Source organism: Trichechus manatus, unplaced genomic scaffold (assembly GCF_000243295.1).
Source record: "Trichechus manatus latirostris isolate Lorelei unplaced genomic scaffold, TriManLat1.0 scaffold00002, whole genome shotgun sequence".
NCBI classification, from domain to species: domain Eukaryota; kingdom Metazoa; phylum Chordata; class Mammalia; order Sirenia; family Trichechidae; genus Trichechus; species Trichechus manatus.
In genome coordinates this window covers 42879784-42902128 of record NW_004443938.1, presented here as the reverse complement: position 1 = coordinate 42902128, position 22345 = coordinate 42879784, and the positions used below count along the sequence as shown (strand labels likewise).

General features: G+C 38.4%; 1 protein-coding gene across 2 annotated transcripts in view; it reads left to right on the top strand.

Annotated features, from left to right (window-relative positions):
• Positions 1-12502, top strand: part of AKAP7 (A-kinase anchoring protein 7) — a 166593-nt gene extending 154091 nt beyond the window's left edge. Inside the window, exon 8 of one of the 2 annotated variants that reach the window (XM_023730192.1) lies at positions 9850-12502. In XM_023730192.1, coding sequence (XP_023585960.1) covers positions 9850-10055 — 206 coding nt within the window. In that variant the 3' untranslated portion in view covers positions 10056-12502. Of the gene's footprint in view, positions 1-8964 lie in introns of both variants that reach the window. The other variant, XM_004368924.2, reaches the window with a different exon arrangement.
• Positions 12503-22345: the final 9843 nt, after the last annotated feature.

Genomic DNA, 22345 nt, shown 5'->3' with positions numbered 1-22345 from the left:
TTAATTCTAAATTTTCTGGTGTGTTTTGTGTAGGTGCGTGTGTGTGTGTGTGTGTGTGTGTGTGTGTGTGTGTGTGTTGGTAGGGGGAGCATCAGTACTTAGCAGGAGGAGGGGAGCTTTATTTTCTGTAGGAACCGTGTTTCCTGGGTGTTGCTTCTGGCAGACAAGGGTCCAAGGACAAGATCAGTTTAAGTGAGCACTTGGGGTGTGGTTCCTGACCTGTGTCTCATCACAGATGAGTTGAAAGTGGTGTGCAAGGAACTGAATGTGCCACTCCAAATTTTTGAATAGCCTACAGATCTATATTTAGTGTTTCTTTTTAGCTAGGTAGATCAAAGAAAAAGTAAGCTTGGTTTAAAAATAAAATCCGCTTCTAAAGAGGACACAATTACACTACAGGACAGAAAGTACAAAGTTGTGCAAATGATGGGATATTGCTTAGGAAGCCTTCCATTAGATAACAGAGGGGTTTTTTGGTAGTTGGAATGTGAGAACTTTTAATGTGGTTGCACTCTCCCTTAGTCTTACATTGGATTGTAATGGAGATTTTTTTTTTTTCATTTCCTTTTTTTAAAAATTAGTATGATTTATCCTTGTGAGGACAAATAGGACCTAGGTACTTAGGGTGGATTGGGGGTCGTGATGGCTTCTGGAGTCCTTTATGTGACATCAATTAAGCATTTGTTGGGTCTGCTCATCCATAAGACCAGGTGAACTACATTAGTATTGGTCTTAAATTATCCTAGTATGTGAAAACTGTTCTTGCAACTACAAAGGAGTTCAGTTATTTTCTGTTTTATAACCACAAAACTCAATTTTATCTCTGCACTGGTTGGTATCAGAGATCTCAGGTAATATAAAGGAAAACAGAACCACAAATAGAAACCATGGATTAATGATATTACAACTTTTACAGAGAGTGGCTTTGCTTACTTGAAGTTTGTTGAAAAGTTTCCTAGTCCGCTCTTTTAGGGACATTACTGTGTTCAGAGGCCTTAAGAGAATTTTTCATTACCTTTCTTTTATATTTTTAGTATTCTCCTAAGAAATTGATTGAGGATATTCTGGAGGGATTTCTAAAATAACAGTGTTGGAGACAAAGGTTACTCTGTCATTTTAAGTAGGTCAGATATTAAACAACCCAAACAGACCAAGAAAGAATATTTTTATCAAGGCTTTGTTGCATACATTGGAAATATTTTTCATATATAATTTTGTTGGAATATCTAAAGATAGTGTACATTGCAGTGGCGTGCTGATCTGCCATTGTTAACTAGGCTACAGTTAAAATGAATTTATGTTAGAGGTCACTGTGGGAGACAGATTTTATTTTTATTCAAGTAGTAGGCAGAAGAAAAATACAGCATAACTTTAATCTTAAATGTGTCTTTTTCATTATGTTGAATTAAGTCTGTTAATTGTAGGGACACAATAATGTCTCACTGGAATGAAGATGCACATTTTCGAATTGCCATATTTTTTCAGGGCTCTGTGATGAGCTTTCCTGTAGGGTCTTGCCTGGACCAACATTGATAGCCTGAGGACGCTTTGTGGAAATCTTAAGGGGAAGGCTGGAGTCCAGGTCAGATCTGGAAGATTTGTTTATTTTTTTGGTTGGTTGGTTAGTTTTTGTATGTAGTTAATATTTGTCCCATAGGCTGGATATTTTGTTGTATTGACCATGTTAATCAAGCAAAGTGAATAGAAGTTTTTTTCATATGGATATGTGGATTATTCTGGCATTCTCTGCTCTCGTTTTACATATAGATTTTTGATCATGGTGTGCTATCCTTATGGGAAGATAGTAAGATTTTTAAAATGCTTGCCACTGCCTTCATGAACTTGAATCAACAGTTCACTTGACTAACATTTATTGAGCTCTTATTGTGTTTAATAAACTGTGCCATATATTGGCAGAGTGAGAGATAATTTAGAAGCCCAAGACGTGGTTTCTGGGCTCAGAATTGTGTCTTTAGAAAAGAAAAACACTAAATCAGTAGCTGTTGAATCAATATATTAGTAAATAGTAAACACAATTTGTAAAGACGTTAAGAAAAGAAAGCCAGTGGGACTTTGTTTTGTCCACAGCTTCATCCCTGTAGGCTAGAAGAGTTCCAGGCATATGGTAGGCCCTCAGTACACATTTTTCTAATGAAAGACCATGTACTATGTATGCAGGCTCATCACTTCCAGCTGGGCTAGTCAGGGAAGACTTCCTGGATTAGGTGGCACAAGACAGGGCAGTCAATCTAGAAATAGGAAATGTCATGGAGGCTCCTAAGATGTTGGAAACTAATGGTGGGGTTGTGGCAGTGGTGGGTGATCGGGGTAGAAAGGTAAATTCTGGAATGCTTTGGAAGACAAATCAAGTTTTGCTATAGGGGCCACGGAAAGTCAAAGGGATATTTCAGAAATATTAAGTGAGAGCTGTTATACCAGATGCACTGAAGGAGGGAGAAATTGGGAAGGGCACATTGACAAGTCATGGTGATTAGGTGGGTTTAAGAAGGCAGGAAAGGAATCAAAGATGGTGACGACCTTATTTTGACCTTGGTCGACTTGGGTAATAGTAAAAGCATAAGCAAAAGTAGGAACTCCAGAAGGGAAAATCAGTTTGTTTGTTTTTTTTTTAATTTTTATTGTTTTAGGTGAAAGTTTACAGCACAATTAGTTTCTCATTCAGAAATTTGTACACAAATTTTTTCGTGACATTGGTTGCAATGCCCTCAATGTGTCAACACTCTCCTCCTTTCCACCCCATCTTCTCCATGTCCATTTATCCCTTTTCCTGTCCCTTCCTGCCTTCTCATCTTTGCTTTTGGGCAGATGTTGCCTATTTGGTCTCTTATACTTGATTGAACTAAGAACTATGTTTCTCACATGTGTTATTCATTGTTTTATAGGCCTGTCTAATCTTTGTCTGAAAGGTAGAGTTTGGGAGTGGCTTCAGTTCCGACTTAGCAGGGTGTCCAGGGGCCATAGTCTCAGAGTTTCCTCCAGTCTCTGTCAGACCAGTAAGTCTGGTCTTTTTTTGTGAATTTGTATTTTATACTACATTTTCCTCCCACTCTGTCCAGGACCCTCTATTGTGATCCCTGTCAGAGTGGTCGGTGGTGGTAGCAGGGCACCATCTAGTTCTTCTGGGCTTAGGCTGGTGGAGGCTGTGCTTCCTGTGGTCAGATAGTCCTTTGGATTAGTATTTTCCTTGTGTCTTTGGTTTTCTTCATTCTCCTTTGCTCCGAACATGATGGGACCAATAGATTTTAGATAGCCACTCTCAAGCTTTTAAGATCCCAGATGCTACTCACCAAAGTAGGATGTAGAACATTTTCTTTATGAACAGAGCTATGCCAGGGGACTTAGATGTCTCCTGGGACCATGGTCCCCAGCCCTCAGCCCCAGTAACTTGGTCCCTAAAGGTGTTTGGATATGTCTAGGGGAAGTTTACGTGACTTTGCCTTAGTCAAATTGTGCTGACTTCTCCTATGCTGTGTGTTGTCTTTCCCTTCACCAAAGTTAACACTTGTCTACTATCTAGTTAGTGATTTCCTCTCCCCACCCCTCCCCTCCCTTGTAACCATCAAAGATTATTTTTTTCTGTGTGTAAACCTTTCTTGGGTTTTTATAATAGTGGTCTCATACAATATTTGCTTTTTGTGATTGACTTATTTCACTTAGCATAATTCTGTCCAGATTCATCTGTGTTGTGAAATGTTTCTTGGATTCATCATCATTCTTATCTTTGCATAGTATTCCATTGTGTGTATGTACCATAATTTGTTTATCCATTCGTCTGTTGATCAGCATTTAGATTGTTTCTATCTTTCTGCAATTGTGAATAATGCTGCAACCAGCATGGGTGTGCATATGTCCATTCGTGACGGCTCTTATTTCTCTAGGATATATTCCTAGGAGTGGGATTGCTGGATTGGATGGTATTCCTATTTCTAGCTGTTTAAGGAGGTGCCATATCATTTTCCATAGTGATTATAATTTTAATAATTATAATTTTACATTCCCACCAGCAGTGCATAAGAATTCCAGTTCCCCCAAAACCTCTCCAACATTTATTATTTTCTGCTTTTTTGGCTAGTGCTAGTAATGTCGGTGTGAGATGGTATCTCATTGTAGTTTTGGTTTACATTTCTTTAATGGCTAATGATCGCGAGCATTTCCTCATGTGTATATTAGCTGCCTAAATGTTTTCTTTGGTGAAGTGTCTGTTCATATCCTTTGACCATTTTTTAATTGAATTTTCTTTTTGTTATTGGCATGTTAAAGTATTCTGCAGATTTTAGACATTTTACCCTTGTTGGATAGGTTGTAGCCATTTTTTTTTCCCTGTCTGTAGGTTCTCTTTTCACTCTTTTTTGGTAAAGTCTTTCAATAAACATAAGTGTTTAATTTTTAGGAACTCCCGGTTACTAGTTTATTTTCTGGTGTTTGTGCATTGTTAAGTTATGGTTTATATTCTATTAATGCCGTGTATTAGGGCCCTTAGCGTTGTCCCTGTTTTTTATTCCACGATCTTTATTGTTTTAGGTTTTATCTTTTGGTTTTTGATCAATTTTGAGTTAGTTTTTGAGTATGGTGTGAAGTATGAGTCCTGTTTCATTTTTTTACAGATGGACATCCAGGTTTGCCAGCACCATTTGTTAAAAAGACTATCTTTTCCTCATTTAATGGATTTGGTCCTTTGTCAAAGATCAGCTGACCATAGGTGAATGGATTTACTTCTGGGTTCTCAATTCTGTTCCATTGGTCAGTGTGTCTGTCATTGTACCAATACCAGGCTGTTTTGACTACTGTGGCTGGATAGTATATTCTGAGATTAGGTATTATGAAGCCTCCTACTTTGTTCTTTTCCTTCAATAATGCTTTGCTTATCTGGAGCCTATTTCCTTTCCATGTAAAGTTGGTGATTAGTTTTTTCATCTCATTAAAGAATGCTGTTGGTATTTGGATCAGGATTGCATTATATCTGTAGATCGCTTTGGGTAGGACTGACATTTTTACAATGTTGAGTCTTTCTATCCATGAGCATGGTATGTTTTTCCATTTATGTTGGTTTCTTTTAGTTTCTTGCAATAGTATTTTGTAGTTTTCTTTGTATAGGTCTTTTACATCCCTGGTTAGATTTATTCCTAAATATTTTATCTTTTTTAGGGACTAATATAAATGATATTGTTTTCCTGATTTCCTTTTCGAAGTTCTCTTTGTTGGTGTATAGAAATTCAACTGATTTTTGTATGTTGATCTTATATCCTGCTACTCTGCTGAATCTTTCTATTAGTTCCAGTAGTCTGCTTGTGGGTTATCTATGTATAGGATCATATCATATGTGAATAGGAATAGTTTTACTTCTTCTTTTCCAATTTGGATGCCCTTTATTTCTTTTTCTTGCCTTATTGCTCTAGCTAGGACTTCTAGCACAATGTTAAATAGGAGCAGTGATAAAGAGTATCCTTGTCTTGTTCCCATTCTCAGGGGAAATTCTTTTAGCCTCTCTCCATTGAGAATGATGTTGGCTGTTGGTTTTGTAAAGATGTCCTTTATTATGTTGAGGAATTTCCCTTCTATTCCTATTTGCCGAGAGTTTTTGTCAGGAATGGGTGTTGGACTTTATCAAATACCTTCCTGTGTCAATTAAGATGATCATGTGATTCTTTTCTTTTGGTCTATTTCTGTGGTGGATTATGTTGATTGATTTTCTTATGTTGAACTATCCTTGCATACCTGGTATGAATCCTACCTGATCATGTGAATTATTTTTTGGATATGATGCTGAATTCTGTTGAGAATTTTTGCATCTATATTCACAAGAGATATTGGTCTACTATTTTCTTTTTTTGTGGTGTCTTTGGCTGACTTTGATATCAGAGTTATGCTGGCTTTATAGAATGAATTCGAGAGTATTCCTTCCTCTTTTGTGCTCTGAGATACTTTGAGTAGTATTGGTGTGAGCTCTTCTCTGAATGTTTGGTAGAATTCTGCAGTGAAACCATCCAGGCCAGGGCTATTCTTTTGTTGGGAGTTTTTTTTCATTACGTTTTCAGTCTCTTCTCTTGTTATGAGTCTGTTCAGATTTTCTATCTCAGTTTGTGTTAGTTTAGGTAGGTAGTAACATGTTTCAAAAAATTTGGCCATTTCCTCTAGGTTCTCAGATTTGTTGGAGTACAGTTTTTCATAGTATTGTGTTATGATCCTTTTTATTTCCGTTGGGTCTGTTGTAATGTCGCTTATCTCATTTCTTAGCTGCCTTATTTGCTTCCTTTCCTGTTTTTATTTTGTCAGTTTGGCCAGTGGTTTGTCGATTTTGTTGATCTTTTCAAAGAAACAACTTTTGGTCTTTTTTATTCTATTGTTTTTCTGTTCTCTATTTCATTTATTTCTGCTCTAATTTTTATTATTTCCTTTTGTCTGGTGCCTACGGGCTTCTTTTGCTGCTCTATTTCTGTTTGTTCAAATTGGAGGACTAACGTTTGATTTCGGCCCTTCTTTTTTGATCTGTGTGTTTATTGCTATAAATTGACCTCTGAGTACTGCCTTTGCTGTGTCCCAAAGGTTTTGGTATGGTGTGTTTTCATTCTCATTTGATTCTAGGAATTTTTTGATTCCCTCTTTAATTTCTTCTATTATCAGTTGTTTTTAAACAAGGTGTTATTCAATTCCATGTATTTGGAAAATCTGCTTTTTGTAGGAAGATTTTTTTTTTTTTTTTTTTTATCTCTTGATGTTTGAACTAACAGGGACACTTCTTTGCAGATGAATAGTAATTCCAGAAGCACAGAATATTAGACCTGAGAGGGATCTTGGAGATTGAGTTATTAACTTTACTCAAATACAGTCTTGCTATTTTATGTATGAGAAAGCTGATTACTAGGTTCAGGAACAGCCCCTAGGAATACAGTCTCCAGCATAAACCCAGCATGCATAGGGTGGCAAATGTAGAGAGTCATTTCCAGTGTTTTGAAGGGTACTTAGAAAGTATTCCTTATTTACATTTTGATTTTCCCATTTAGATTTCAAAAGCCATTATACAGATAGTGCCAGGTAATGTATTTGGAGCTGTCATCTATACAGTATAAACACTGTATTCTAAGGTTAAGGCAACATACGCCATTCATCCTTACTAATGGGGACAATCTTAGCTTGCCCCAAAATGTGGTATTAGTGATGAATTTCTTTATCTTTCTTTTAATAATGTCCTGACATCTTTATGTGTTGTTGTTGTTAGTTGCCATCAAGTCGCCTCTGACTCATGGTGACCTTATGTATAACAGAATGAAATGTTGCCTAGTCTTGCACCATCTCCGTAATTGTTGGTATGTTTGAGTCTATTATGTGTAGTGAGTTCTACATAGATGTCACTAAGCTGAAGCTTGGAGCCCTGGTAACATAGTGGTTAAGAATTTGGCTGATAACCAAAAAGTTAACAGTTTGAAACCACCAGTAGCTCCTTGGAAACCCTATGAGGCAGTTCTACTCTGTCCTATAAGGTGGCTATGAGTCAGAATTGACTCAAGGGCAACAGGTTTGGTTTTTTTGGTTTAAGCTGAAGCTTACTCAATTCTAAACATGTTTTGCATTGCAACTGTTTTATCTCAGGCTTTTGAGCTGGCATCTGGGGCACCATATTGACACTTTTCAGGAGGGAAAGCAATTGCTAAATTTTCCCAATTTTAGCATCTCAGGATAGGCCTTTAACTAATCCTCTCTCCTGCTTGTCCTTCCAAGGGATGTGGCTAAGAATGGTGGGGGCGATTATAAGCAGAATTGGTTCTAGACATGCGTTACATAGAAGTGACAGCATTCCAGAGGGTTGAGGGACCAGTTCTCATCCTTGGTGTATATACTTTTCTATACAACCTCTGTTACATGTGAGGATAGAAAATAATGCCTTATATATGAATAATAATTCACAATGAGTTTGAATCTTCCATTCAAACCCATTGTGTCCTCTTGTCCCAGACCCAAAGCTGCAAGGGCAACACTGGGCTTTTACTTTCTGGAGCCCATGGGTAATATTCCAAAACTGAGTTGATCTTAACATGTGAGACTTTCTACAACTTCTTTGCCTCCAAACATCTGCCTTCCTAGGGCCACAGCTCAATGGAAGGAAATAGGGAACTGAGTGGACATGGGAGAAGAAACTCTTTGTTCTTTTGTCAAGTTATGGGAGTGTGACTGGGAAATGTGTTGCATGAGAATAGATGAGAATCAGCTCCTTTACAATAAAATGAAAGATGGAATAATTAAACCTTAATCATCACTAGCAGGGAAGCAAAATTATCCTAAAATATTAACATCTAGTAATTTACTATCATGATCCTAATGCTTCCTTGAAGAATTTCCTGTTTCTTAGATTGCAATGATACCACTGAGATTTAAAAGAATATTAGTTTCACAAACTTATTTTAGAACTAGTTCCTAGTAGTAGTAACTGCCTTTGTCTTCACAAGAGTTCTGAAAGTTTATTAATACTCAAGCTATAGGCCAAACGTTTTCAAATGAGTGATCCTAAGTAATTAGACTATAGGGAAATCCTGATTACCTGACATTTGATAGTGAAAAAGGGGAAGTAGAAATAGAGCTAGCTGGTGAATTCACATGTCTGAGGCTCCAGGTGGTGGGCAGATGAACTTTAATTGTAGCGATTAGCTTGGATGTGAGAAGAACAAAACTTTCATGTAGAAATGGAAACTTCCAGCATTGCTAGGTAGAGTATTTCTAGACTGGGGCTAATGAACTACTTTTCAACCTGAAGTCTTAAGGAATAGGCAGACTTCTGCTTTTTCAAATACAAAATGAAAAGCCAAGCTAGATTCTTGGATTTATAGATCCAGTTTATCAGATTAAAGGGCATTTGCTCTTTTTTAACTGACTGAACTAGCTGGCCCCTGCATGCCCAGTTTCTAGGGTACTATGCTATCAGTGATCTCTCTTCTCTATTGTGGAATGTAGGTGAAAAGAATGGAGGTGAGCCCGATGATGCTGAACTGGTAAGGCTCAGTAAGAGGCTGGTGGAGAACGCGGTGCTCAAGGCTGTCCAGCAGTATCTGGAAGAAACACAGAACAAAAACAAGCCAGGGGATGGGAACTCTGTGAAGCCTGAAGAGGCTGATAGGAATGTCAATGACAGTGATTACAACAGGAAATGAGACCCACCCCTGGCCCCACTGCTCTGAATAGAATCCCTGCTCCCCTCTGCTAAGTCACAGGACTGACCTGAATCATGCCACTTAAGCGTCTCATGTGGAATCCGAAGAGACTGTCTAATACTTTCATGATAAATGTGTTTGCCTTTCTGAAACGCAACAGAAGAGGAACGGAGTGCTGGGACTAGCAGAGGAAATTAATTTATGGAAGAAGAATGGCCTAAGTTTCCCTTGCCTTTAGCTCACAGGAAGCTCTTGCTCTGCACAGGAGAAAAGGACTTTGGATTAAGCCTTTGTGGACTCAAATTTAGGGCCGCGGAGAGGCCTTGCCATAAATGGAATACTGCCATTTCTATTGCTTAGCAGGGCATATTGACTATCTGAGGCCAAAACACAAAGCTAACAAGTGCTAAGTTTAAAATAACCACTGTTGAAATCATCATCCATATAGTCTCAGTATATGATGTTTCATGATTGTCCTAATTATGCTGTTGCTACACAGTGATCTTTATTTACCATAATTATGTTTAATGTGAATGTTATAGTTTTGGTGAAATGCAACCTTTTCTATAAAATGTGGGCAACATTTTAAAGATTTTTTTAACTCTCTTCTGATAAGTCAGTGTGCCATATCTTAATGATTTTCATTGGCATTTGTATGTAAAATGTATTATATAATTTCTTTCTTTAGGCCAGAAACCTACTGGAATCCGGGACTTAATTAATGAAGCTTTGCATCGAGAAAGGATGAGTCGCAAGTCCAAAGTGAAACAGATAAAAGAGCTTTTATTAAAGCCTGAGACTCAGGCCAAAATTAGGAGGGAGCTTTTTGAAGGAAGACTAATAAACTACAGGGATCAAGCAAACAATGTTGATTTTAGTGCGACTTTGACATAAACTCTACATGGCTATCATGGAAACATGGTTCATGCAGTCTTTTCAGTTTATTAGATATCTCTTCGGTGAGTACCAAAGAGGTATCCTGATAGTGTCAACATGACAGCAAGCCAACATTTGGTAAGGAAACAACCATTTCTTGCCAAAGAAAACTGATTCTGCTCTATTATGTTTTAAGCTGAACCTGTGCTTTAGAAGGAGCCTTGGTGGCTCAGTGGTTAAGCATTTGGCTGCTAACCAAAAGGTCAGCAGTTCAAATCCACCAGCTGCTTCTCAGAAACCCTATAGGGCAGTTCTACTCTGCCCTATGGGGTCGCTATGAGTTGAAATCGACTTTGGTTTTGGTTTTTATGCTTTAGAATGTTTGTTTTCTGTAATGGTGAGAAGTATTTTGTGAAAAGGACTTATAATTAGTTGATTGTGAGATGTTCCTTGGGTCTTTACAGATAAAAAATACAGACGGAAAAATCATTTACTGACAAAAAAAAATTAGTATTTTAAGAGTCACTTGACTCCTGTTGACATGATTTTTTTTTAAATCAAAAGCACTGTTTAGACATGTCTACATCTAGTGTTATTTTTAATAGGAAGTGTGAATGTTTATTGAGCATTAGTACTTGAATGAACATTTATAAATGTAATTATTGTAGTCACTGACGAAGAATGTTTTACAATATCCATACCTATTATTTTTCACTGATCAAACCATAGTTTTCTTTTTTATTTCTTAGTCTGTAAGTAGTTGGGTTTTTTATTTTCTACTTTTCTGAAGATAAGCCCTAGGTCTTACCTTTTCCCTTGCAATCTGAATTTGTTCACACTGATATATTTTTAAAGAAAATTCTTGAAAAATTTCCCCCATATGATGATTATTGGTAACAGCTTTTTCTATAGTCCTGGTAAAATTGCTGCTACTAATAGATCATGATAGAGGGGAAAAATTATCTGGAGATTGTTATGGATTGAACTGTGTCCCCCAAAAATAGTGTTGTAAATCCTAACCTGTGAGACCAAGTATGAAAGCATTTCATATATAAAATCCAGTTTATTCATGGATTTTCGCTATTTTTTCACTGGGTAAATTATATTACATTTATTTATAAATGAGTTTATGTATTTTTCATGTCTCTTAATAAATGTATTGTTTTCCCTTTATTGCCTTTCTGCATTTTTCCTCTCACTCTTGGAAGTTGTTGGATCTGTGTTGGTACAATGAAGTCATAAACAGGAACTGTGGTAGTTTCAGTATTTCTTCACTCTTGTGTTCCTATCATTCATGCTGAAATAGCACAGTTATCAAAGCACCCAAAGACAATTGTGATAGGAACTGTTGTCAACTTTAGACTTTTAAAGCATTCCAAATCAGACTGCTCCAGAGACAATTAACAACAGAACATTAAATTTAAAGGGAACCTAAACAGCAACTCATAAACTGCTAATAATGTGTCACTGAAGTGCATCACTAGCAAAGATGAAAGGAGCAGGTCTATCCGGATGCAAAAACCTGGTAGCTGCCTTACCATGAAACACCTCCCAGTGGAAGAGGGTCTTATGTTGTAGAGGGCTTCCTTAAATCAACCCTTAAAATAGCAAGCAAATATATTTTTGGTCTCATTTTTCAAATGAGAAAACAGACTCAGAGAGATTGAGTGCTTTAACCAAGGCCACACGGCTATTAGGTAACTGGACCTGGACTAGAACCTAGGACTCCATCTCAAAGTTCCAATGCTATTTTCATCATCCCATAATCTAAGCTCACAATATTTCAGGAAAGATAGCACTTCTCAGCATATATTTGTAAATATCTTTATCCTCAGGGAGCTTTCACAATCCATCTGGACAATTTGAAAGGGTAAAATAGTATATATTTGCAAGCTAGGGTTACATGTCTTACTGTGGCTTTAGTTAAGAATCATGATTTCTAATTTGTTAAATACCTACTAAATCCTGGGCTGTGTGACATGTGATTTAGGCACATTATTACATTTCTTCCCTTCAGTGACCCTGTTAGGAAGTTAGGAGTACTGTTTTACAGATTAGGAAACTGGGGCTTTAAACGGTGACATAGCCCAAAGTCATAAAGCTAATAAATAATAGAGCTAAACTTAAACTCAGGTCTGCCTTTAAAGTTAACACTCCTTCCACAATGCCACACTGCCTCTCTCCAGCAAGTACAATACATTTCACGAGTTAAAGATGCCTAACAAAGGGGAAGTCACTTTCTTTTGACTAGACCAGCTCCCTTGCAGCCCTGAAATTCTATGACGCATATGAGGACGGTCAGCTGATGTGATGGAATGGGGAAAAACGTATTTAGGAACTAAGGGTTCTAATCCTTATCAACGATATCTTTATTTACGAGGTTTATGAAGACAACGGAAAGTATAAAATAAATCTTCATAGTTCCATTTTTAAAACCTAATAAGATGTCGGTTGACAAAAATCCAAGTTTGAGATCTGAAATACTCAAAATAAGTTTTTTTTTTTTTTTAAAAATCAATCAGATTCACAGAATACTTGCTCATAGCTGGAGTATGTTGTCCTAAGGTGAAACTGGCTGTGATGTAGCCTTGTCTTCTGACGGGAAGACTGCATGGTTGCTCAAAGAACACTGGCTTGAGACAAGACGCAAACTGGCTTCTAAACCGGGCTCCACCACTGACATGTGATCTTGAGCAATTCACTTTGAGTTTCTGAGCCTCAGTTTTCCAATCTGTAATTTGAAAGAATTTATCCATGTGAATAAGACAGATGATTTGTAAGGATCCTAGACCAGTGTTCTTTGTGACAATCCCATGATGCCACCCTCTTGATTGGGCCACTGTAGTGCATCGATTGGCCATAAGAAGCTTAGAAATCTAGAAGACTTGATGTTCAGTTTCACCTGTGTTGATTGTCAGCTTCATGTAGGGAAACCGCAGTGGCACATATTCACATTTATAATCAGATGCCAACATTTTTAGGGATATGTCAGTCAAAAATAGTAGACCCTATATGAATATTTCAAGGGATGTCAAACCAATATTTTCAATAACTGGACAAGATTCTGGCAGCTCTGAACTTGGTCCCATTCATAGACTCTTGAATTGTTATTATAGTATCAATTACTTCTCAGAGTAGACTAACCTTTGAGATGTACTAGATTTATAAATAGAGCATACTTAAAATTCAAATTATTCACTCCAAATCTGCAAATGGGCCTCTTTCCATCTTCCCAGCAGCCAGATATTCCCCATAAGGAGGTAATTCAAGCAGTTTTGACTTCATGTTCCAGATGCCATTTCAAGTATCTGACCAATAATACGTGTTTGCACCTCTGCACTCAAGCACAGATTCATAAACCAACTACCACATTATGTGACAAATTAACAATTTATTTCCTCACACAAAGAAAACAAACCCGTAGTATTTCTAAATGTAAGTTGATAAACAGATAACCCATATCATTTATTTTTTCATCACTTTCAAATCTCACCTAAAATAATTTTATCTTTGAACAAATTGTGGATGCATTGCTGGATTCTTGTTTTTCCAGGCAGAGACTTCATATTAAAAAAAATAAATAAACCCAGTGTACTTTTTAAAAACAGTTTCCAAGTCCCTACATGAATCTGGTAGTAGCTATACATGCTAACAAAAAGAGACAAACCCCTGGACTATTCCATTCACAGTAAAAATGAATATTAGAGCAATTCACTGTAAGTAAATTTAAAATTCTAATACTAGCTATCACACTTCTTCCCTGGATCACTGTTTTGGGGGAAAATAAAGCTTGTTTATAAGGTAATTTGAGAGATTCTGAAAGAAGGTGCTATCATCATCTTTCTTGTAATATGCTCAAAACTACATATTTGCATCCATTAAATATAATTGATAAATTCAGGATGTTTGAGATAATTTTAAAACATAAACTGTAATATTTATTTCTCTACGTATTCCACCATTAGTCCCTTCTTGGAAGCTATGAAATTCTGTTACAGCTTCAAATAACAATAAAACACTGAGAAATCAATTCATTGTTTCCAGTAAACCTACATTGATTTCTCCTTAATGGTTCATTAAAAAGAACCGAAAACAAAAACTACGATCATATGACATGGCCCTATATATTTATGTTAACTATTTTACTCATCTTAGGAAAATGACACATACTGGCTTGCCATATTGTCAGCTTAAGCTGTTATATGGTATATGGAGTTCTTGTTCATAAATAATGGCACAGAAAATTGGTACAACACTTCAGATTAGTTCCCACACTCTCTGCCAAAAAAACCACTGGGCACAATGTCACTATAATAATGTCTTTGAATCAAAGTGCACTGTACTTTCTTCATTGATTTTTTTTTTAAACCACATACATGTTATCTCACCCATAATTTCCAAAAATATTTTTTTGAAAGCACTTATGTGTAATATATAAAGTTGCAGGAGGTGAGAGAACAAAGAAATACAAATCTCATGGCTGGACAGTAATTGCAGTGTTGAGGAAAGAAACAAAAATGATATGCATGCACCAATTCAAAAATATCTGATATGGTGAGGTAGGGAATAGAATGAATATGCAATAGTGGGGAGAGATTAAGCACATCTTTTTTAAGGTCCTGGAAGACAAATTTGGAAACTACGTCCAACCTTGAGAAGTGTCTATACGGAGAGGTATGTCACAAGGGCTTTATGATGATATGGTAAGCATTTGTCATACTTAGTGAATGTCCAGCATCTTTTCAACACCTTTCTTACGTTTGGAGAATTTCCTACCTTGTGATTCCTGCTTCCCCAAGGTAGAGGCTCCCAGATAGAGGGGCCTTCTCAACCTTCTTTACCACTGGGGTTTTAGCATGTGACCTAGGCTCCACCATGCAAGAGGGAGTTCTTACATGGAATCCATTCAGGTGAGGATGGTGGAGAGACATCCAACTTTCAGAAGCCATTGTGCAAAGGTCCTATCTGGTGTATCTTGTACCCTGTGTCGGTCGTACAAGCTGGCAGAGGGTAACAGTCACAGTGTTCCCCTTGAGCAGCTGGCAATGTAATGGGGCATTGGTCCTGATGCTTGGCTGGCAAGCCTGATTCTCTGACTTCCTGGGGATTCTGTGAGCTACTGAATCTTTTAAAAAGTTCCTTTTCCATTTAAACTAGCTAAAGTTAGTTCTCTTGTTTGCAGCTAAAAGTCCTGACTAATACAGGTTACAACACATTAAATCAGTATTTCTCTACAGGGCGTAACTGGCATTTTGGATGGGACACTTTTTAGTGTAGGATAGTTCTGTGCATTTTAGGAAGTTTCCATTCCTGACCTCCAGGGACTAAATGCCAGTAGCAGTCTCCAGTTATCGTAACAACAGAAAATGGCCCACACATTTCCCAAATCCCCTCCAGATGGGGAAAATGTAAACCCAGTTGAGAACCATGCTATTATATAATCCTGTCCTAGCAACACAAACATGTATGCACTTTCTTATCCTGGCTCTATCAAGAAGTAATTTAGTTCTTAAAGAGCATATGCTCACTGTGGCTCTGTACACACATTATCAGATACTCAGGTAGAAACCAGAAAATGAAGCCATCTGCATATTTTATATTACATGGATCAAAACAGGAGCCCTGGTGGCACAGTGATTAAGAGCTCAGCTGTTAACCAAAAGGTCAGCAGTTCGAATCCACCGACCACTCCTTGGAAACCCTATGGGGCAGCTCTATGAGTCGGAATCAACGGGACAGCAGTAGGGTTTTGGTTTGGATCAAAACACCTAGTTACTGCACTTGGAAGATGGCTGATAGGATCAATTGTGTTGTTAATTGTGATGTCATTGTTTCAAGAGTTTCTTGTTTAAATTAAAACCTTTGGTTTATACAATTCTTTGGGCAGACTTGAACAAAGGTGATGGCCTCCAAATTCTAAAACAATATTGTGTGTGTTATGGAATGAATAGTGTCCTCCAAAAATATGTGTTGGAATCCTAACCCTTATACATTTGGATGTAATCCTATTTGGAAATAGGGTTTTCTTTGTTATGTTAATGAGGTCATATCAGTGTAGGGTGTGTTAGAAAAAGAGCAGATTAGACACAGAAGCAGACACGTGGGGAAGACAGACATTGTTTGATGATGACAGAGGCAGATGAATCTACAAGCCCAGGAGCTCCAAGGATTGTCAGCTATTAGAAGCTGAAGTATACAAAGAAGAACCTCTCCATAGAGTCACACTCTGAATTTGGACTTCTAGCCTGTGAAGAAATTTTTGTTCTTGAAAGCCATCCACTTGTGGTATTTTTGTTATAGCAACACTAGGAAATTAAGACATTATGATTGATGTATTTATTAATATAGGGCTCTTGTTTGTTTTATAAAAAGATAAGTTTTAAAAAATATTTTACATTATATTACACTTAAAAGACAATGTCTATAATAAACAGATATACCAAACCCAAACCAAACCCGTTGCAGTCGAGTCGATTCCGACTCATAGCAACTCATAGCTACCCTACAGGACAGAGTAGAACTGCCCCATAGGGTTTCCAAGGAGCACCTGGTGGATTTGAACTGCCCACCATTTTGTTAGCAGCTGAACTCTTAACCACTAGGCCACCAGGATTTCCAAACAGATGTAGGGATAGTTGAATATAAGAAATGTAAAAAAGATATTAGAAATATAGGGGAATTTTAATATACAAAAAATACAAATTTTTTCTGAGAAGCATGGTAGAAAGGTTTCAGATACAGAAATGGGAAAGAACTATTCCTATAGGGTTCTCCTAAGGCCTAGAGAAAGGCAGCTTCCTAAACTGAGGGACACACATGAAATCCAGAGAAAAGTTCAAAGGATCATTCAAATCAAAGGAACTCAATACATAAGAAAGAGATTGCATATCATGCTAACTACAGATTGTAGAGGATTTGAACTTTTATTTTTTAAGAGGGAGAAATTACCAGACTTAAATGCATTCAGAATTTCTGTGTGAGGTGTGAATACCTCAAAGAAAGAGCCAGGAGGCCTGGGGAAGGAGTGCAGGACCCACTGGAAGCGGAGCTGCATCCTCCCAGGTCAAGGGAACAGCACAAGAGACAGGCTTAGGGGGAAACACGGAGAGCCTATAAAGAGAAAGAGGAAACTGGTTTTCTCACTCAGGAATGCCAGCTTGAAACAAGTGTCAATTCCTGAAAGTATGAAGACACTCAGCCAAGAAAGAACTGTTTTCTCCCCTTTAGTTTGCTCTCTGCCTGAGCTTTTACTGTTCCAGGGAGTAAACTAGCAGAAAGTGAGTCATGGAGGAAGTGAGCTGGGGAGGGTGTAGGGCAACACATCCTGCCAACCACGTAGCATAACTGTAAGACAACACTCCACTTTGCATGGTGCTCACAAGTTGTACGGATTTCTAGATAGCCGGGAGGCCTTAGAAAAATGGCACCAATAACTAACATGGAATGCCCCAGAAACATCACATTCCAATCAGAACCTGAACACATATTAGCACATGGAAGTAGCTTTTGTCACTTATAAGAATCACACAGCATACAACTTGAAAAGTTCCATCACAAGCAGTCCCTGCAGTTCAAAAGCTGTCTGAACAGAGATGATAACTCTTCCTTGAATACCTCATTTTGTGCCCTGGGTGAGAGGCTTAAATGAGACTCTACCTACAACCAGTCTTGCCCTGGCCAGGTAGGTCCACTTAGGTGAACTGTAAGCTTATGCTATGTGTGCCCCACCTGCACTATAGCTGAGGAGACTATTTTATAGCCCCAACCTAAGTGACTAATTATATCTTTTTAACGCTGCTAACAAACATCCTACTGCATCATGCCCCCCTGGCTTCCTGAGGCGTGGGGTGGTTAGCTCAGAATTGTATCTTTTTAACCTTGCTAACAAGCATCAGGCCTCAGTAGGGGTGATGGTTTGTTCTGAGGCCTAAAGATGCCAGCAGGGAGAGGAATGGAGAAACCTTGGCCACCCGGCTTGTCCAAAGGATTTACTCCTCACAGAGGGCAGGGCAGAGGGACCATACTTCCCCACTCACAACTGTCAGCAGGAGCAAGAGCAAAGATTCCACACTGGGTCTGATGGGGTTTTGACCATCAACAGGACTGGATGTTCAGAAGATCAAAATGGGACTGTGTTTGTTACTTAAACTGACTGTAGTCACTTACAATGACCCTATATAATAAGAGAAAACAAAAAATCCAAGGGGCTTCCAGAGTTATCATTTTAGAGAAGAAGATTCCTCTCACTGAATGAAGTTTCTGTTTCTTTTCTCTCTTTTTCTTTTTTTTTTCCTCAGTGAATCAAGTTTAAAGGGATAGTGGAAAACAAAAACAAAGCTGTATTTGGATAAAGTCACAAGGCCTGCTTATTCAACAAACCTGTCACAGCAAGAAAACTAACTTACAGACTCCCACCTCCTCTCCTCAGGCCAGAACAGAGCCTCCGCTCTGTGGGAGGGTGAGCGAGTTTAGAGAAGGGAGTTAGGCCCTGTGGAGGCAGGGTGGGGAGGGGCTGTGTCCTTCATGCCTCCTCAGTCTAGTTCTGTGTAGTTGGTTGGACATGATAATAAACACTCTCCTCTTCTCCCCTTTTCCCCTTTAACTTTGGGGAATCTGAGAGTAGAAACATCCTTTGCCTCATTTCTTGTAGAAGTGCCAGAGTGGTGGTCAACCCAGGATAGAAGTGGTCCTTGTTGCTGTCCTTGAAGTAAGAGTGGAAATTGTGATGGGGCTTGTTTGGGTTTGTGGGGGACTGATGAGTTTTCTGCAGCCTCAGAGTGGCATGGGAGATGATCTTAAAATGTTTGTCCTTCATCCCAAAGCCGGGTGCATTGGTGAGATGAGAGAGAGAGGGCCAGTACAGCCCCAGAATGCCTTGGGGTCAGGAGAGAAGATGATGGGAAGTTGAACAAGTTTCTGCCTGAAGTTTAGATGGGATGAGTTGACTCTTCAAGGAAGCCACCATAGGATTAAGAGAATAAGATTAAGAAATAGCTGCTTTTCCTCGATAGGTATCATGCAGTATTTGTATCACCAGCACCCCGCCCCCAACAAAATTTAGCAACAATCCCAAGGAGGATGAGTGGTAAAGAAGAAATTCTGGATTTATCTAAGTTCAAATTAGAAACAACTCAGTCACAAAACTGGATTATCTAGCAGCAAAGAGACAAAGATTTCTTCAATATGATGGATATTAGTTTCTATAACAAAACAAATTATGTATTGGCTTAAGTTCAAGTGACAGTGAAACTCATACTCAGCATACACATTATCTAATATTATGCTAGAGATGCCAGTTAATGCAATTAGATAAGAGAAAGAAAGAAGAATAAAACAACTTGAAACAAGAAGGCAAAAATCATGATTATTTTCAGATATTACGGTTGTATACTCAGAAAATCTGAGAATTAACTGAAAAACTATTAGGAATAGCAAGAAAAAATTGGCAAGATGACTGGCTACTCAAATCAATTTTACCTAATGCATAAAATAAAGAAAACTTAATGGAAGGAAGGATACTGTTGACAATAACAACAACAACAACAAAATATATATGTATATATCTAAAGCACCTAGAATAAAAAAGAATGTAATATGCAAAAAAGCCTTAAAAATTCTAATAAGCAACATAAAGAAGGTGAGAATAAAGGAATATCATGTCTCATCCTTAGACAGTATAATAGGTGTTGTCAGGGGCGATTATCCAATAGGCAAGCTAAGAATGGTGCTTACCTTGCTTACCAGATCATCTGTAGTGAAGATTCTGCTTCTAGGTATGACTGGCATCTGCCTCTCTCCCTACCCCAGAGCACCTTCCTAAGAATCAAAGCCTCTTTTCAAATTTACAATCCCTGACAGAGGCAGATGACCCAATAAGCAAGGTAAGCAGGGGCTTACTTGTGCTTACTTTGATGTGATGATACCTTGCCTATTGGATAATCTACCCCTGGGTGGTATGATGTGCTGCCCAGATCCCCTTCTGGACTGGAGAACTTATTTTCTTGACTTCTGGAAGTGATGATGGCAGAAAGTCCTCAGCTGCCAGCCTTCTTTGGGAATTGCCTCAGCTGCAAAGAGAGAGAGACAGAGACAGAGAGAGTGCAAGCATATATATCTGTGGAAAAGTTCTGGAAGGATACCCAATAAATCATTTAAACTATTATTTGGAGAGTGAGACTAAGGCTCTGGAAGAAAATGAGATTCACTTTCCATCAGTCCACACTGGAAGATGTAAGTAAGCAAAACCTGTCCATGCATGGACCAGTAACTTGAAATTTGCCTCCAAAATTGGAGGGTGCTGAGACCAAAGAAAGAGGTGGGCAACTCCAGTGTGGTGACAAAGGAGCTTTACAGGGAGACTTACATACAAGGCAGTGGTCCCTGGTGTCAGGAGGACCAAAGCAGATCTCCACACCCAGCAGTAGAGGGGCAGAAGTTTTATAGTGGTCAAGGAGAAAAGTGGCTACATGCCAGAGAATTACATAAGACTGCCTCAGCAAGGTCACATAACAGGGGCTTGGAAAACAGCAGTGAACTAACAGAAACAGCAGCAAACTAATGGAAAGCATGTGGACAGTCATGTTCAGCCTCACAAAGCCTGTTTACTCCTTCAAAGCCTCAAGAGAGAAAATCTCTGACTAAGGGGCTTAGCCAATGTCAGAGACTAGGAAACTAGAAAATAAGTCACAAAAGGGAAGCCTTCAAGAGGAGTTCAGAGTCTCTGATATATAGGATAAATGGAGTCACTGTTAAGGACAAGGGCAAGAAAACAGACAGTGGAGGAAAACTAGAAAAAGGTAGAAGTACATTGTTCTCAAGGGTAGAGATGCAAATAGTAAGGACTAAGAACCAGTTATGGCAGGTGTCCAGGGACCTTAGTGAGAGGTCCCAAGACACACCAGGGGAGGAACCATAAGGTTTTCCTTAGGGATTTTCTATTAGTACAGGATTTAGAAAACTTAAGGAAGAAACTGGTGTCGGCACTCTAGTTCCCAGAAATGCACGCAGAATAGAAAATACTCACCCAGGAAGGGTTTTCAGGGAGATGTGGATGTCTGGATCCATAATAAATTGAAGTGGAAGTCTTTTCTCTCTGATATTGACTTTAGGTTTGAAGACAACATGCTATATGACAATAGTGCGTGTGTTCAAAAGTAAAATGCTGTACTAGGTTTCATTAATGACTTGGAAATGGCAAAAGGGTAAGGAAACCAAAGGGCATGAGCAAAGGTGCCATATATGAAAGTTAGCCTTAGACTCTATGTCATAGCATAACTGAGACCCAGGTTATAGGACAAAAAACATCTGAAAAATGAGTAAATAGTGCAATTTTCTTACAAGTTTTTATTGTTCTACTAGAGAAGAAAGAATGAAGGAACAAATAAAAAATTTATGGCGTGACCTGTAAATATACCTTTATGGTAAAAAAAAAAATGTGCTCAATATCTTGCTAATTATGTATTTTAAAACATTGTTGTTGTTGTTAGGTGCTGTCAAGTCGGTTCCGACTCTTAGCGACCCTGTGTACAACAGAACAAAACACTGCCCGGTCCGGCGTCATCCTCACCATCATTGTTACACTTGAGCCCATTGTTGCAGCCACTGTGTCAATCCATCTCGTTGAGGATCTTCCTCTTTTTCACTGACTCACTACTCTACCAAGCATCATGTTCTTCTCCAGGGACTGATCCCTCCTGACAACATGACCAAAGTAAGCGAGATGTAGTCTTGCCATCCTTGATTCTAAGGAGTATTCTGCTTGTACTTCTTCCAAGACAGATTTGTTCATTCTTTTGACAGTCCATGGTATATTCAACATTCTTCACCAACAGCATAATTCAAAGGCATCAACTCTTCTTCAACCTTCCTTATTCATCATCCAGCTTTTGCATCCATATGAGGTGATTGAAAACATCATGGCTTGAGCCAGGCACATCTCAGTCTTCAAGGTGACGTCTTTGCTTTTTAACACTTTAAAGAGGTCTTTTGCAGCAGATCTGCCCAATGCAATGCATTGTTTTATTTCTTGACTGTTGCGTGTTGACTGTGGATCCAAGTAAAATGAAATCCTTGACAACTTTGATCTTTTCTCTCTTTATCATGCTGTTATTTATTGGTCCAGTTGTGAGGATTTTTGTTTTCTTTATGTTGAGGTGTAATCCATACTGAAGGCTGTGGTCTTTGATCTTCATCAGTAAGTGCTTCAAGTCCTCTTCACTTTCTGCAAGCAAGGTTGTGTCATCTGCATATTGCAGGTTAATGAGTATTCCTCCAATCCCAAGGCCTAGTTCTTCTTCATATAGTCCAGC